Source organism: Elephantulus edwardii, unplaced genomic scaffold, assembly GCF_000299155.1.
Source record: "Elephantulus edwardii isolate Elephantulus edwardi_28Jun2011 unplaced genomic scaffold, EleEdw1.0 scaffold00312, whole genome shotgun sequence".
NCBI lineage: Eukaryota > Metazoa > Chordata > Mammalia > Macroscelidea > Macroscelididae > Elephantulus > Elephantulus edwardii.
Genome location: NW_006400062.1, coordinates 280,498 through 295,448, shown reverse-complemented (window position 1 = coordinate 295,448; position 14,951 = coordinate 280,498). Strand labels below are relative to the sequence as shown.

The 14,951-nt window shown below is 44.2% G+C and overlaps 1 protein-coding gene across 1 annotated transcript; it reads right to left on the bottom strand.

The window, feature by feature from the left end:
• Nucleotides 1-2,859: 2,859 nt before the first annotated feature.
• On the bottom strand, nucleotides 2,860-14,350 carry LOC102872272 (insulin gene enhancer protein ISL-1-like). Its single transcript, XM_006901166.1, has 6 exons — nucleotides 13,789-14,350; nucleotides 12,751-12,940; nucleotides 9,799-10,058; nucleotides 7,685-7,971; nucleotides 6,255-6,422; nucleotides 2,860-4,151 (listed from the first exon to the last, which is right to left on the bottom strand). The coding sequence occupies exons 1-6, from the start codon at nucleotides 13,814-13,816 to the stop codon at nucleotides 4,035-4,037; spliced, it is 1,050 nt and encodes a 349-aa protein (XP_006901228.1). The 5' UTR covers nucleotides 13,817-14,350; the 3' UTR covers nucleotides 2,860-4,034.
• Nucleotides 14,351-14,951: the final 601 nt, after the last annotated feature.

Sequence of the window (14,951 nt, the reverse complement as noted above, 5' to 3'; positions counted from 1 at the left end):
TATAAGAGTTATATTTCACTAAGATAAATCCTATAGCTTAAAAATCCAAGGTGCTAGGGAAATACAAAGTAGGTCTAGGTACCTTGAAAGCACATTGTCTTTTTGGCTGGTAGTCAAAAAGCTAAAATAGACCAGAGAAGAGGTCAACACCATCCATGAGGTTATTAAGTTGATCAAGGTGAAAGCAGCAGAACATCACAAAACTGCCTATTTATTTAATCCTACACTACAAAAAAAAAAAAAAAAGAAAAGCTGTGAATAGCCATGTGGGGGACACACATCCACACCGAAGCCTAAATAACCAGAAATGATACTTCATTAGAAGAAAAAAACAAGTCTTCAAACAAGCTTGAAAACAATCTAAGGAAAAAACCCCAACAAAAGTTCATTTGATAAAAAGTAGATGTAGATACAGGAGACCAAGACAGATTAATGTTGTTGCCCTAGGAAAAGGGGGTGGGGTATATTTCATCTGTAAGAGCAGCTATTGATAAGAAGTTCCTGATTTAAGGGCAGCATCCTAGAAGTTTTCAGAGGCATTAAATTTTAGTGTGTAGAAACTGGAGGAAATGAGTCATAATGTCCAGAAGGAAGAATTCAGAGTAATAAGTAAAGGGAGGATGAAAGATAATAGCAAACAGGAAGACTTTCATTAGAAGAGAAGAGCTCAAAACTTGGTCTCCAGAGGTGTGGCAGGGAAGAGCAGGCAGGAGATCGTTTGCAAACAAGAAGATACAGTTCAGCTGCACGTTTAAGAGGAGACACACCTTCCATATGAATAATACAAGAACTAGAATTCTATCGACCCATCAATCCATTCTCAGCCATCAGGCAACACATAAGATCTTGAATGTAGCAAATGAAACCGAATCATTCATCAACCCCTCCCCAAATTACTGTACTTAAATTCAAGCTGTGAATTTCAGAAGAGACTGACATCTACATATGTGAAACATCAACACACGAACATACACACATCTAATCTTAAAAATGAAATGCCAAAACGAAAAAGCACCATAAAGGTATATGCTTCACTTAAAGTCCTCATATTGCAGTCAAACCCCAAATAAAGTTTGTTTGTTTTTTCCTTCCAGTCTATGCTGTAAAGTTCCCAAAAGAGTCTAGGAGACTGTGGCTCGGGAAGAACTCCACCAGTTTGTTTTGTTTTTTTACACTTCAGCTGGACGATCAGTAACGGCGTTTCCAGGCATAACAATACCAATATTCATTTTAGATCTGTCATCCATACACATGCTTATTAGCCATTCTAGGCACTATTTGAGGCAAGAAAGGTGGGCTAAAGGAAGAAGACTGAAAGGGCAATAGGAAGAATGAACAGGAAGCTCAAAGAGTGAAGTCCGGTGGCAAGAGATTAGAGAGGAGGGATTAGGGAGGGAAAGGAAAAATAAAAAGGTCCTTTCCTGGAGAAGATCCGTGTGAGATAAGACATAACTCTTGTTTTTCTCAGCAGAAGACTACAAGCCATTATTACCACAGGCCAAATTATTATCCCTCTGTCAAGAATTAGACACAACAATCAAAGTAATCAAGGGGCATGTCTAATGCACTGTAACATTTTCAATGCAAAGTTTGTTTTCTCTCTGCCCCTACGTTAGAGCCTGTAATTAACCCGTTATGTAGAACGATGCCAAACAAAAGCCTAATTGAGGCTCCATTCCTGATTTGTGGCAGGTCTGGTGCAGCTGAGATCCACATGAGAGCTGGAGGGCGGTGGGTCTCGCCCAGTCTCCCCACTCCACCACACAGACACCTATTTTGCTCCACTGAAACTCTAAAGAGTACAAGCCGCACAATACATGATTAGAGATGAGCTTTCGAATTTATTAAATGCTGTCAGATATTTAAAATGGCATTACACTTGCTCATACAAAGGAACCCAATTTCCAAAGAATCAGAGTAGAACCAGGTGAGGGAAAGAAGAGAAAAGACCAGGGACCCTCAATCCTAACTCTGCACTCGCAAACCAGAAAGCAAGGTATCAGGAAAAAAAGGGAACTATTTCTCTATCTCCACCATCCCCTGGTCTGGCGGTCTGACATGAACAACTGCTGAATACCAGTGGAAGGGGTGAGGGAAGGTCTGACCCAGAGACCACATCCAGGTAAGGAAGACTCTGAAAGGCAACCTGTAAAGTTCTCTCCCTACATCTCACTTTCTAAAGGAGAGAGGTTCCCAGTGGAGCTCAAGGCACCATAGGCAATCACCCTTCCCAAAGTTTTTGGATTTAGAACTGTGGGTGAAATGGTAAGGGGGTGGTAGGAACAAGGTAAAGGCTGGAGGAAGAGGCAAGAAAACATACACCGGCCAAAGAAACGCTTAGAACGGCTTCTCCCACGCAGAGCAAGCAGCAGCCATCCTGGTTCATCACGATCAACACTCATTAGAAATCTGCTCTTTTAAGCAAGAGCTGACTCTTGAAAAACAGGTCACTGAGACCACCCAAAGCAGGGGACTTCGGTATAGGGCATTTTAAGAAATCAAACAGTGGCTCTGAAGAAAAACCTCATTCTAAGCAGGTCTTCCTTCCTATTTTGGTGCCAGGAGGACAGCAGGGCAGGGTAACAATGGAGACTGAGGGATGGAAAAGGAAGGCTAAAGGGCAAAGAATTTAAAAACAAATCTCAGAAAAAGCAACAGTTTAAGTGTCCAGTTCCCAACAAGCTTTGATCTCTACCACTGAAACCCAAAATTGCAAAATGGACTTTCACTAATTGCAATAAAGTACCATACCTACTGCCTGTCAGTGTATCCCCTGTTTAACATGCAATTCTTAATTTCAAATATTTTTTAACAGCATATTTGTAAACATAAAAAGAGGGACCCTGAATCACCACATTGATTTATTTATCTATGCCAAACGTTTATTAGTGAAATAGTCCTGAAGATATAATTCTACATATGGCGCTTTGATTTCACATAATATTTAAGGAAAAGAAAAAGACAAAACACATAGAATTAGACATATAATTCAAAGACCACGGTACAACCTTTATCGTTTCTTTTTTTTTTACTTCAGCAAACAAAAAATGTCAAATGACATGAAAAGTGGCAAGTCTTCTGACAATAAATAATAAATTACTTTATAATTTTTGCAATGCAAGAGCAAACAAAAAAAAAGTTTCCTTTTTTTCCTCTTTTATTTCCAGAAAGAGAAAACATTCATTTTAACCAATAACTATACACATCTTTGGGGGAAAAGTTCTTGGACAGACACAAGTCAAACACAATCCCGAGACGCTTGTGGCAAAATAGAGGTAACCTTGTTGCAATGCTTTATAAGTTGGTTTTTAAATTTGAATTCAAAAACCTTTAAAGTCGCTTCAGACTTCTTGATAGAGGATGGATCTCAAAAAAACTTTGGAAAAAAAAAAAGGAGGGAGAGGGAGCAAAAGGAAAACAGAAACCAGCTAAGGACATGCGAAGAGACCCAGGATTTCAATTAACCCCTTGTTAAAGTCAACTAAAAACATCGCAAACCAAAGTAGCTCCACCTTCTTGTAAAGACTCATTCAGGCATAGAGGCCAAGTCTCTCTTCCTGCTTATTTGCTGGAGCTCCTGTTTGGCAAGGCAATGACCAATATAGAAACAGCACCATTCAGATTAGGATGGACTAAGGGGGGAGAAAAAAAAAAAATCTCTATTTCTGCTTTTCTCTAGAGGTGCAGTGAAATGAAAATGCCTTTTTTGTTTTTTTTTTTGAGATCCTTGAATATAAATCCTCTACGTTTTAAAAACATCTTTGTTTTCTCAGTACTCCTAAGGTCATTGGATAGCGTTATGTTGGGTTTTGTTTGCTGTTTGTTTCAATTCTAGTAAAATCCCATGATTGTCTTCACAGTGTTGCTACCATATCACCTTGTCATTAAAACAGACTTCGTGCATTTCATGGAGCATTCATTTCTCGATTCAGTTTTCATTGACTGGGCTGTTAAATACTTTTTTTCCCAGAGTTCGACATTATAATTTCCCACTTTCTCCAACAGGGAAAAAAATACATCTAAATGAATGTTCCTCATGCCTCAATGGGACTGGCTACCATGCTGTTAGGTGTATCTGGGAGCTGAGAGGACATCGACGCCACTTCACTGCCAGTGGAATTAGAGCCCGGTCCTCCTTCTGAAAAATTGACCTGCATGGAAGGTTGAGAAATGAGTAAAGGAGGTTGTGACCATGTTCATGAAAGGATTTGTCCTATGTGTGTCTGTATGCGCAGCTATTTCTGTGGACAGATAGATATAAATCCACAGATCTAACTGAATTTTAACAGCCTTAACTTGAGAAGAAATCTTCTCACTTTCCCATCTTCTAAGAGATCTCTGTTTTACCCAAACTGAATTCCCAACATTATGTTGCATTAAATAATTTAAGACCCCACTGTAAAATGACATCACAACTCTACCATGCATGCTTGAAATAAAATTATCCTGCTGGCTACATGTTGCCCTGGGAGTAGGCAAGTTCTCAGTGTCTAGGCATCAAAGCTCTCTTCCTGAGCTGGAAAAATCCATAACATGAGCTCAGATCTTGTGACTGGCACATCAGAGGAGGCTGCTCAGAACAGTGATTAACTCCTCAGAGGGCCCCCACTGTGGGCTTTCTTCCTTGTTGCTGCCCCTGCTACCTCACAGTCTTTCTCTTTTTCTTTTTTTCTCTTTAAATCAGGCTCTTCCTTCAAAGGAAAAAAAAAAACAAACCAAGGAAATCCCAAACCAAAAAACCCATTTCCATGGTGTCTGAGCCAACTCATAGCTGGCCCTCCAGGGAGTTTTCAGAGGCTGAAAAAAGAATCCTTTCTCCTGTGGAGCAGCTAGTAAATTTGAACTAGCTGCCTCTGGTTTAGAAGCCCAGTGGGCCACTAGACAGAACCCACTAAAGCCCACTAATTTCTACTTAAGTAGAAATGTATTGCTGTTGTAAACCTTCTCTTCTACATTCTGTAACTTCTTTTCTACTGTTCTCATCTGTTGCTAAAGTTTTCAGAAACTGCAAACACAGGCCTGCCCTGGACCATATCCTTCCCTTCTTTCCATAATCTAGGTTTTACTCAAATAATTACTGAGAATTTAAAACACATAATTTTAGTTCCTAGTCCCAGAGTCTATCTTCCTTATGACCTTCTTTCACCCAACAATTTTTCCTATTGTGAAGGCAGTTAACAAATGGACTTCTTAAATTTGCCTGCCCCTTTAATCACTTGGCCCTGGCCAAAGATCTATTACCACTGAAAAAGGAAATGTCTACCTTGTATATGTGGATATGAAAAGCTAAACTCAAATTCTTCTCTAAAGCTTCATTTCCAAAGGAAGGAACAAGCTTCTAGATACTCATTTTTTATACATTCTATAGAACAGAATTCTATAGAAATATTCTTTTAAAAGTTCACATGTATACAGTGTGTGTGTATCACATTACAAAGAATGTATACTCAATATTTTTATTTATCTTAACTCTAAAACTGCATTAAGCAAAAGATGGTTTCATTTTCTCTTCTCTGAATGCCTAAATGCATTAATACCAGAACATATTGTCACAGAGTAAATAAATACTATTATCTCTGGGAGGTTGATCTCACCCTCCTTTTGTTATACATGTCACACAGTATGTGACAGTGTGTAACATTTGAACTTATACACTTAAAGGTGATCAAGCAATCCAATATGTTAGCTTATGGTCCATAAAAGGAGAATAATGATAAATAAACTCCTTCGGGATAGATTTGAAAATTGCACCTAGACAGTGTCTTACTGCTTTTTGATAATACAATATGTTCCGAGTTCCAAAATATGCCATTCTCTAAGAGGAAGTAATTTACCAATTGCTGGTTAAAATGCCAAGGTGATAGCTAAAGTCCTTCCCAAAGCTAAAACTCTAACATGCGTGATTATGTAACACTGTCCACCTTTCCATGAATGTTCTTCTAGCTGGGCACTTTGAAGTTAATCACTTAAAGCAGGACTGACTGGTAGTATATTAAACCTGTATGGTCCAATTGTGCACTCAGAAAAGCCTCACTAGAGGTTTGCTTTTCTTATACTCCTCTCCACTTCACCACACTCTTTTGTCTCTCCTTAACCCTGATGCAAAGGAGACATATCTTTCTCACCCCTGCCCCCATCTCCCTGCAGCCCACCCTTTTCCCCACCCTACTCCCCATTTTTAATTTGATGTCTAAGAAATCAGAACCCCCTTTTCTTGGGAATTCTGCCTCCCCAGTCTGGGAGCTGACACTCACCAGTTGCTGAAAAGCCGGCTGATCTATGTCACTCTGCAGGGCGAAGTCACTCAGTACTTTCCAAGGTGGCTGGTAACTCTGCACCTCCACTGGGTTAGCCTGTAAGCCACCATCATGTCTCTCTGGACTGGCAGCCACCATGGGAGTTCCTGTCATCCCTTGGATATTCTGTGAACAGGCCCCCCCCCAAACCCAACATGTTAATGAGCAAACTCCCTCCCCTCTATTGTCTGCTCAGGCTAAGCAAATAGACTCAGGTATTATCTTATCTATATAGCAGCCTTTATTGACTCAGTTAATCTGCTGCACCTATGGATATTAGCTGGAGTTGTTTTCTTTTATTGCATTTTGTTTTTCTGTGTCTGGAGGTCTAGACAATGAGTTCTGCTTAGACTTTATTAAGGCAATTTACTAAGACTGTCTTCTTTCTTCCTACTTTGACAGCTCAACTCAATGTTTCCTTTCTACCTTCTCAGGACAGAGCATCCTGAAAAGAAGAAAGTTGGGGCAGGCTGGACTTCCTTTCAGGCCCTGGATTGGACCTATACAATTAGTTGAGTATTTTCTCCAATCACCTGTGCCCTCAAAGTCCTCTCTCTCCCCTAGTGTTTTAGTCTGGCTGGTTTTTCTAATGTACTAACATACTTAGAAAGTGCCTTGGCCCAGTTCTGGCGGGCCTGCCAAGTTTAATGACAGCTAGTTTTATGTCATTTAAAAAGAGGACCCAAGCAATAAAAAAAAAGAAAAAAAATTAAAAAAAACAAGAGGGGAGTGAAAAAGAAACTCTTTAGCTTCACTTAACCAGGAGCCCTGAGGGGTTGATCTTTAAAGGGCTTGTGATGATAACATGAAGGGCTGTGCGGCTGCCTCTATGAACTTCTGGGCTGGACTCAGCAGGGAGGGAGTCTGAGTCAAGGAGGCAGGTCACCTTGGACAATGTGGGCGCCACAATGGTGATGCCACAGACCTCATCAAGTGCTGGGGCTCACTTGAGTGCCCCTAGGGTGGTGTATCCACTCAAGCTACGATTTAGATGGCAGCTCAAGTGTCTTCCTCCCCCTCTTGTGTATGCGGGACTGAAGAACTGAACTTTGGGAAAAGCTGCCAGGTCTAGATTTGGTAAGGATAACCAGTCTTTCTGGTTCTCAGTTGTGGGTCATATAGAAGGGCCAGCCAGGGAGAAAAAGGGAGGGAGTGACTGCTACAGCTACAGAAGGGCCCCCTGACACTGTCACACACTGCAACTCAAAGTATGGAGAATCTCCCACAAGGGACAGGGGTGGGTTGGGAGTGAAAATCTGGCTCTTGTTCTGCAATAAAGAGATGAAAACATTGAGCCTCCCCAGGTTAGGGGGCCCAGCAAGCACCTCTCCAGCTGGGATGCCACAGTCTCATTCCAGGCCCTCTGCCCAGTCACCCTGGTCACTCACAGTTTTGTCATTTGGCTGCTGCTGCTGGAGCTGTTTCATCATGATGCTCCTCTTCTTGTCCTTGCACCGCTTGTTTTGAAACCAAACCCGGATCACGCGGGGGCTGAGGCCTGTCATCTCCACCAGTTGCTCCTTCATGAGTGCATCAGGTCGGGGGTTCGCTGCGTAGCAGGTCCGCAAGGTGTGCAACTGCTTCTCATTCAGCACAGTCCTCACACGGGTAGTCTTCTCTGGTTGCTTGTGGACATGGGGCCGCAGGGCTGGCTGCCTCGCAGAGATGGGCTCGGCTGTGGGGCACACAGTGCAGTGAGGGACGGCCACGTGCCTGCTGCCCTGCCTGCACCCCAACAAGGGCAGTGCATAGCTGCCTGAACTAGCAAAGCAGGGGGCTGTAAAGGGAGCAAGGGGGGCCTAATGGGAGAATAAATATCTAGAACTCTAATCTGAAGCAGTTAATGCTGAGTAATCTAGGCTCTGGATGCAGCTCCTGTCCCCAACCGGTGTCAACACAGTGAAGTGGCATGGCTGCCTGTTCCCTAGTTTCAAGCGGCAGCCGAGGAGGCAGCATTTACAACATTTTCTCTCCTCTTGCCTTTTCCTCCTCCCAAACTCGGCCCAGTTTATACCATAAACCCTCAGTTCCAGAAGTAGCATTTTTCTCTTGGGGAAAGGCCTCAGAGGGTTCTGAGGAAGGAAAGGAGAAGTGAGCATCAACCATATCCACTATTCTCCATAGCTGGGAGACTTCAAGGCCAACAGTCCTGCCAGAAAGCCTTGAACTTCTGTCTGAGAAGACATGTCAAGGGGCTGATGAAATCTGGTCATTTAGCCAGCTCTTCAGTCATTGCTTCGTTTTTAGTAATAAATCTACATGGATGTTCCTGAGATGAACTAATAATGCAAAGCACAGTAAAACGGGAAAGTCTGTTGAGCTCTCTAGGTTTTAAATAAACTACCAATTAAGAAGTGTTCTGGGTCTGTACCACCTCTGCCCCCATTTCTGCTTCCTCTGTGTTTTTCCACCAGCAAGGCACTGGCTGTGCAGACTCTCCAGGGCTGGAGCTGTCCCCTCTGGCTCTGCCCTATGTAGCTGGTCACAAATTCCCCAAGCCAAAGTTCTTAGCTACCAGCCAGAGAGGAGAGCACGGTTTCCTTACCTCCGGCATTCAGTGAGAATGGACTCTTTATAGCTATAACCCCGGGCAGATTTACCAGTGCCTGGAAGGTAGCTTTGGGGACATTGTCTGCCTTCTCATACACTGGCCCCTGTCTGGGCCACCTCTGCTCTATCTCCACATTCTTTCTTGGGCAAAAGGCCTCTCCATCTACAAGGTAAATAGCCTGTACCTTTCTGGGCCTCTGATAGCCAGGCCAACACCAAAGAGGTCAATTTAGAGTTACAGCGGCAGGCCTGAGGTGAAATTTTCACCAAATCACATAGAATAAATGGCTTTTTAAAAAGGAGGCTCCTTTTAAAAGGCAATTACTGCAGATTAGCTTGTTGACAGTCTTAAATTACAGTTCTGTGCAGTGGCCTGGAGTTATGAAGGCTCTTTTCAGGATTCGGTGTAGTCACAAAAAGGATAAGAATAAATTTTTAAACAAAATATTCTGGAGTATAAAAAATTCTAAAAATTTTTTTTAAAAAAAAAAAAGGATTTGGGTGGCGGAATGCCTTAAAGCCTCCTAAGCTTCCTGCACTGGGTTAAAGGAGGAAGTTCCCCAGGCCGGGGGCTCCACCCCTTTAATTAGCAGTCGCCTGGAGAGTACCTGGAGGGGAGGTGAAGCTCATTTTCAGTAAGCCATTTTTTGGAGGCCAAGGTGAACTGGAAGCACTGCTGGGGCATGTGTATACATGTGTGCTCAAGTGGTGTACACTCAACGTGTACCCCTATATAGACACACAGACCTGTAGGTGTGCTGAGGAAGTGAATGCACGGAGGCAGAAAGTGCACTGTACCCTTCCCCGCAAAGGGCGAAGCACACACAACACTTAACTGCTGCCTGGTGGCTACTACTAGGGCTGCCCTGGCCTCCAGCAGGGAGGCAGGGGCGGTCCTGGCCCAGCCCGCAGCCCGCCTCCCGCCCGGCCTCCCCCTGGGGTCAAGTAGTACCTGCCATTTGCAGAGGCCGGGCCGGGTGCAGGGGACTGAGCGGGTCGCCAGCGCCCAGGCTGGCCCTCTCCACCACATCGTGGTCGGCCCGGCAGAAGAGTCCATCCTCCCGCAGGGCGAATTCATCCCCGGGAATGAGCTGGCGGCTGCAGGCCACGCATCGGAAACACTCGATGTGGTACACCTTGGAGCGCGCCCGCATCACGAAGTCATTCTTGCTGAAGCCGATGCTGCACTTGGCGCATTTGATGCCATACAACCTGTGGGGGCCGGGCCCGGAGCCGGGAGGGAAGCACAGGGAGAGCGGGTCACTTCAGGCGGGCAGGGCACTGCTTCGGCATCGCGGGCGACCTAGGCCGCTATGCCTGGAGACACTGAAAACCGCATTAGCAAACAGAAGCTGGAAATGCGGGCGCGGGTCGGTAATGGACGTGATCTGGTTTCTCCCCTCTTGTCCCTCGTTCGCTCCCTTTCATTTACTAGTTTACTATCTATCTCACTGTTCAGATAAATGACTCTGCCCCAGGCAGTTCCCTTAGTTCAAAACAAGGGAAATGTATTGACTGTCTAGCAACTGGTCCCAGGGTTGTCCTTGCTACGTCTGGGCTACTCTCCTCTCATTTTCCAATCTCTACTCCTAGCTATATTTCTGAAGCTGCACGCAAAAAGTCCTCTTCCAAGGGAAGAAAGGGAGTTTGGGGAATAGGATGGCTACCCTGCTTGGTTGCAACCACACAAATTCACACGCTGAATAACAGAAAATGAAACCTCTGAGGGTTTCCAGATCCCCTTCTACAAAACAAGCACATTCTGGATCTCCCCCTGCCTCAACCCCTCCTTCTGCGCCCCAACTATGGAGTTTTCCTCCAGCAACAAAACTGATGGAAAGTTTCCTCTTTGTTTATCCTTTATTTATGTTTTTAAAATTTCTGCTCCTTTATTTTCCCCCCAAAATTGTCTGAGCATCTACCTCTATTTCGGCTTGTTTGACGGCCATGACCAGCCTGGGGTGGGGTGGGGGAAGAACTCTTTCCTAATGTCCTTCCTCACAGCTGACCTTCTCTTACAATAAGGGACAACCTTATAGGTTCCATGTAGTCTGCCCTTCTGCACTGCGCTGGTCCCTACAGTAATAACAGAAGAGGAAGGCATTCCTGAAAACACAGCAAGGAAGGTACAAGGTAAGCTGGGGGGCAGGAAGAGATTCTCTCAGAGGTGAAAGGCTCGGGGACACTAAAATGCTTGTATCCACTCCTACAACTATAGGATTTCCAAGGAGGCCCATACAAGGGGTGGCGGGTGGGCAGACTGACCAAGTGAAGAGAAGGTAAAAGGGATTGTGTCTTTCTTAAACTGGCGGACCTAGAATTAGACACAATCAAGTCTGTGTGCAACAGAGCAAAACACTATCTCTGCAGGAGTAAAGATACTCACAAAGGTGAGAAGCAGAGGTGAGAAGTGAGCACTCCCTCTCCAGAGCCTAGAGTTCACACACCAATCAAGTAAACAAAGATATCAGCTAGTTCCTCAGAAGGTAGATTCAAAAGGCTTTCCTCCCTCCGCCTACTCAATGCGAGATCTTCCATTTCATAGGATGAGGACTTTACTTTGCCAGTGACCAAACAATTTACAAAAATCCCTCCTCTCTTTCTCACTTACCCCAACTCTCCTACTCCCTCCCTCTTCCTACCTAGCCTAAAAAAAAAAAAAAAAGGCAACATTCCTTGACTGATCAATTTTGTCTACACTCCACCTTCTCATTTTAAAAGAAGAGGTAAAAAGCCTGGACTTTAAGTGAGCATGAGAAAATGGTAACTGTATATTTAAATACTAACTAAACTTTAATGCAGGTTACCAGATACACAAAATCCTAGGATTTGCAGAAGTCAATCACGCTCATCATCATCATTGCATATTTTTCAAAATTAACATTTTACAATAATTCATCATAAATAATAGTAAAAGCTATTGATGTATGCTATTAAAATAAAGACATTCAATTTCTCAGAGATTTCCCTAGATTCCTAAGACAAAGAACTTTTGAACATATATATACAAGCGAGAGGAAAATCAAGACTAGCAAAGCCTGAAGTTTAGATGCAAAGTACATTTAAAAAAAAAAAACCAACAACACAAACTCAAACAACATCCCACTTAAAAAGTTCCTATGTGGGTTTCAGTCATGTCAGTATGGGCAATTCACTCATTTTTATCAGTTACCAGATTTTAATGTGAGAAAGGAAGCTGTTCAATTATCTAAATATACCAATTGTTCCTAGACAGATGATGGGCAATTTGATCTTCTCCCTCTAATTCATCAGCTCAGATAAGATAAGAAAGAAAAGACAGTCAGATGTCACCAAAGGGTTAATATTTAAAAAGATTAAATTTCCGGTCTTTTTTTTTTTTTGCAAGGAATATTTGGATTTGTTTTTTTAAATTTCCCAGGAAGGAGCTGTTGCCAGAAAAGTAAAAGGAGGAATGCTTCTACTTGGCTATTTCAAAGTGCTTAGGTCAAACTTTTATTTCATCTATTGTATTTAGACTTCTAAGGATTTTGCAAGTTATTAATAAAATGCAAAAACTAAAAAAAAATAAAACATTGAGCTTTACAATAAGTATTGGCTGTATTGGCTTTTCTTACAAGTTTATATACCTGAACTTAACCTTTTTTTTTTAAGGGGGGAGGAAGAATAACTTGAATATCACACATTCTAAGAAAAATTATAAAAGCCCCAGCATCATACAATTTATGAAAACCATTGTTTTGTATTTTTTCTTCTTTGTCAAAAGTAGAATGAAAAAAGAGCACAGCTGAATGCATGGAACACACAAGGCAACTTCTGCACACTGGACGAAAGCAAACTTTGGAAAAAAGACAAATACACTAAATTATAAGCAAAGAGAGGAGGAAATCTTTCAAAATGAGGAGAAACTGTATAAATAGCGTACCTGATATAATCTCTTTTACAGTAGGTTTTCCCATCCCTAACAAAGCACGTACAGCTCTCATCCAAATACTGATTACACTCCGCACATTTCAAACATGCCGCATGCCATTCCAAATCCGGAGAAACCCTCAGAATATACTGATCGTGAATTTGATTGCCGCAACCAACACATAGGGAAATCAGACGTTTTTCTGAAATGAAAATAAATACATGATTGACTAACCGTTTACTTCCTACAGAGATAAACACACTTTTAGTGTCGTTCTCTTATAGGGCGTACTCTGGGAGGGATTTTTTTTCTCCCCCCTCTCTTTTTTTAAGTATTGCACTTTGGGATGGTAATTGAAGTGTGCCATCAAAACCTTGACTCATTTTAAAAAGGAGGTGGAATATATGTAAAATGCCGATTTGAATAGTCTACATTTGTAAGCCTAGCACGCAATCAAACCCGCTCATTTTGTATTTCTTTTTCCCTCCCTCCTCCCTCTTTGCCATAATCATTGGGAAAGATTATGGATAAGTCAACTCAAAGAAAAGGTTTTGACTAGAATCGTTAAGTGAACGCAGGGATGTCTGTATTTTCCATGAAGCACGCTCTTAAATAGCACATAGTACTGGATATTGTTAGCAAGAGTAGGCATCAATACAGTTGTCACTCGTTTCCTTTTGCAAATCTAATGCTAACTCGCATCTCTGGGTATTGTATGTACAGGCAGACCTTTGCAACATAATAATCTTCTCTAAGAACTCAGGATTTCCTAGGAGGAAGCTCCCGCTTAGCACCCGAAGGCTAGAGTTTTGGAGGGCACACAGGCGAATTCAAACACAAGGTACGATCAGTTTCCCGTAGATCAGAACCGACAGCAAGCATGCAGGCGTGGCGGCAACAAGAATTAAAAAAAAGAAAAAGAAAAGAAAAAAGCCACCTCTTCTCTCTCCAGGCAATGACTGCAACTCCGAAGAGCTCTTGGCCCTGTGCCTGAGAGACCCCCGCACAAGTACAGCACACCGAGCCCAACAAGGTAAAATAGCCTCTTACTTTTTGGTGGATCTCCCATGTCTCCCATATCTGTAAGAGGGAGTAATGTCCACAGTGAAATGGTGGTTGTACTGTAGGTGAACAGCCCACAGAGAGAAGGCTGGAGCTGTGGTTAAGTGGGAAATAGTGGCCCCTGGGGTTGCCAAGGCTGAGGGAGCCGCTGCCCGGCTGCGCCGCGCCCTCGCGGATCGGGGAGTCCAGTTTAAGCCGGCGGAGTTGGCGGAGCGGAGGCGCTGCGGCGGCGGCGGACTCGGCGCGGCTCGGGCACCTCTCTTCCTTATCTCTTACTCAAACTTCTCTGCTCCAACTCAGCTCCATCGCCATTGGTCTGACGCAGCGCGCGGGGACGTCAGGCGAGCCCCTCGCCCATTGGCTGCGGGGCGCGCGGCGCAGCTGTTCTGATTATCATATTTCAGCCTCGCCGCTGCCGTGCGCCACTGACCGCTCTGCGAGCCCGAGGGAGAGGATTAGGGCTCCCGAGGCAACTTGCTCTGGGCTCTGGACGCTCTCCTCGGACGCTCGGGCTGCGGGGCTCAGGCCTTTCGCCCTCCTCACCTTTTCCCTCCCGTTCTTCTCCTCTGACCCCTCCCTCCCGGGCGCTCCTTCTGGGCTGGCGCCCGCGCCTTCTCTCCCGCTGCTCTTCTGCCCTGCGCTCCCGGGGGCCCTGCTGCCTGGTTAGCTGCGCTGAGCGCCCGGCTCACTTTCCTGCCACTGGTGGCAAATGGCTGGTGGGTAGGTTTTCCTGTTGACGAGGTTCCTCCCGGGATCTAAGCAAAAGAAGCACGTGGACCGAGCCTTTGGGCTCTATTCGGTCCCGCGCTTGCTTTGACGCACAGCCCCGGGCCTACCCGGCTAGACTGCCGGAGAGGGTGACTTCCCGAACAGGCTGCGCGCGGAAGCTCTAAGGGAAGAAGAACCCGGCACGGGGCTGATTAAACCAAAAAGGAATCGTTCGTTCGCTGACTGCTATCACAATACCCCGCCATCCCCGAACTGACCTCAGATCCTCAAAACCGTGGGGTGGGAGACAAGGGACGCTTCTTGCCTTAGCCGAGAATCAGGTTGGAAACGCACAGGTAAATGCAAGTTAACTCTGCGGACTGCCTCTGTCTCCTTCCGACCCCCCCCCCGGGTCAGCTTTTCAGCTCTAGAGTTAGGAAACT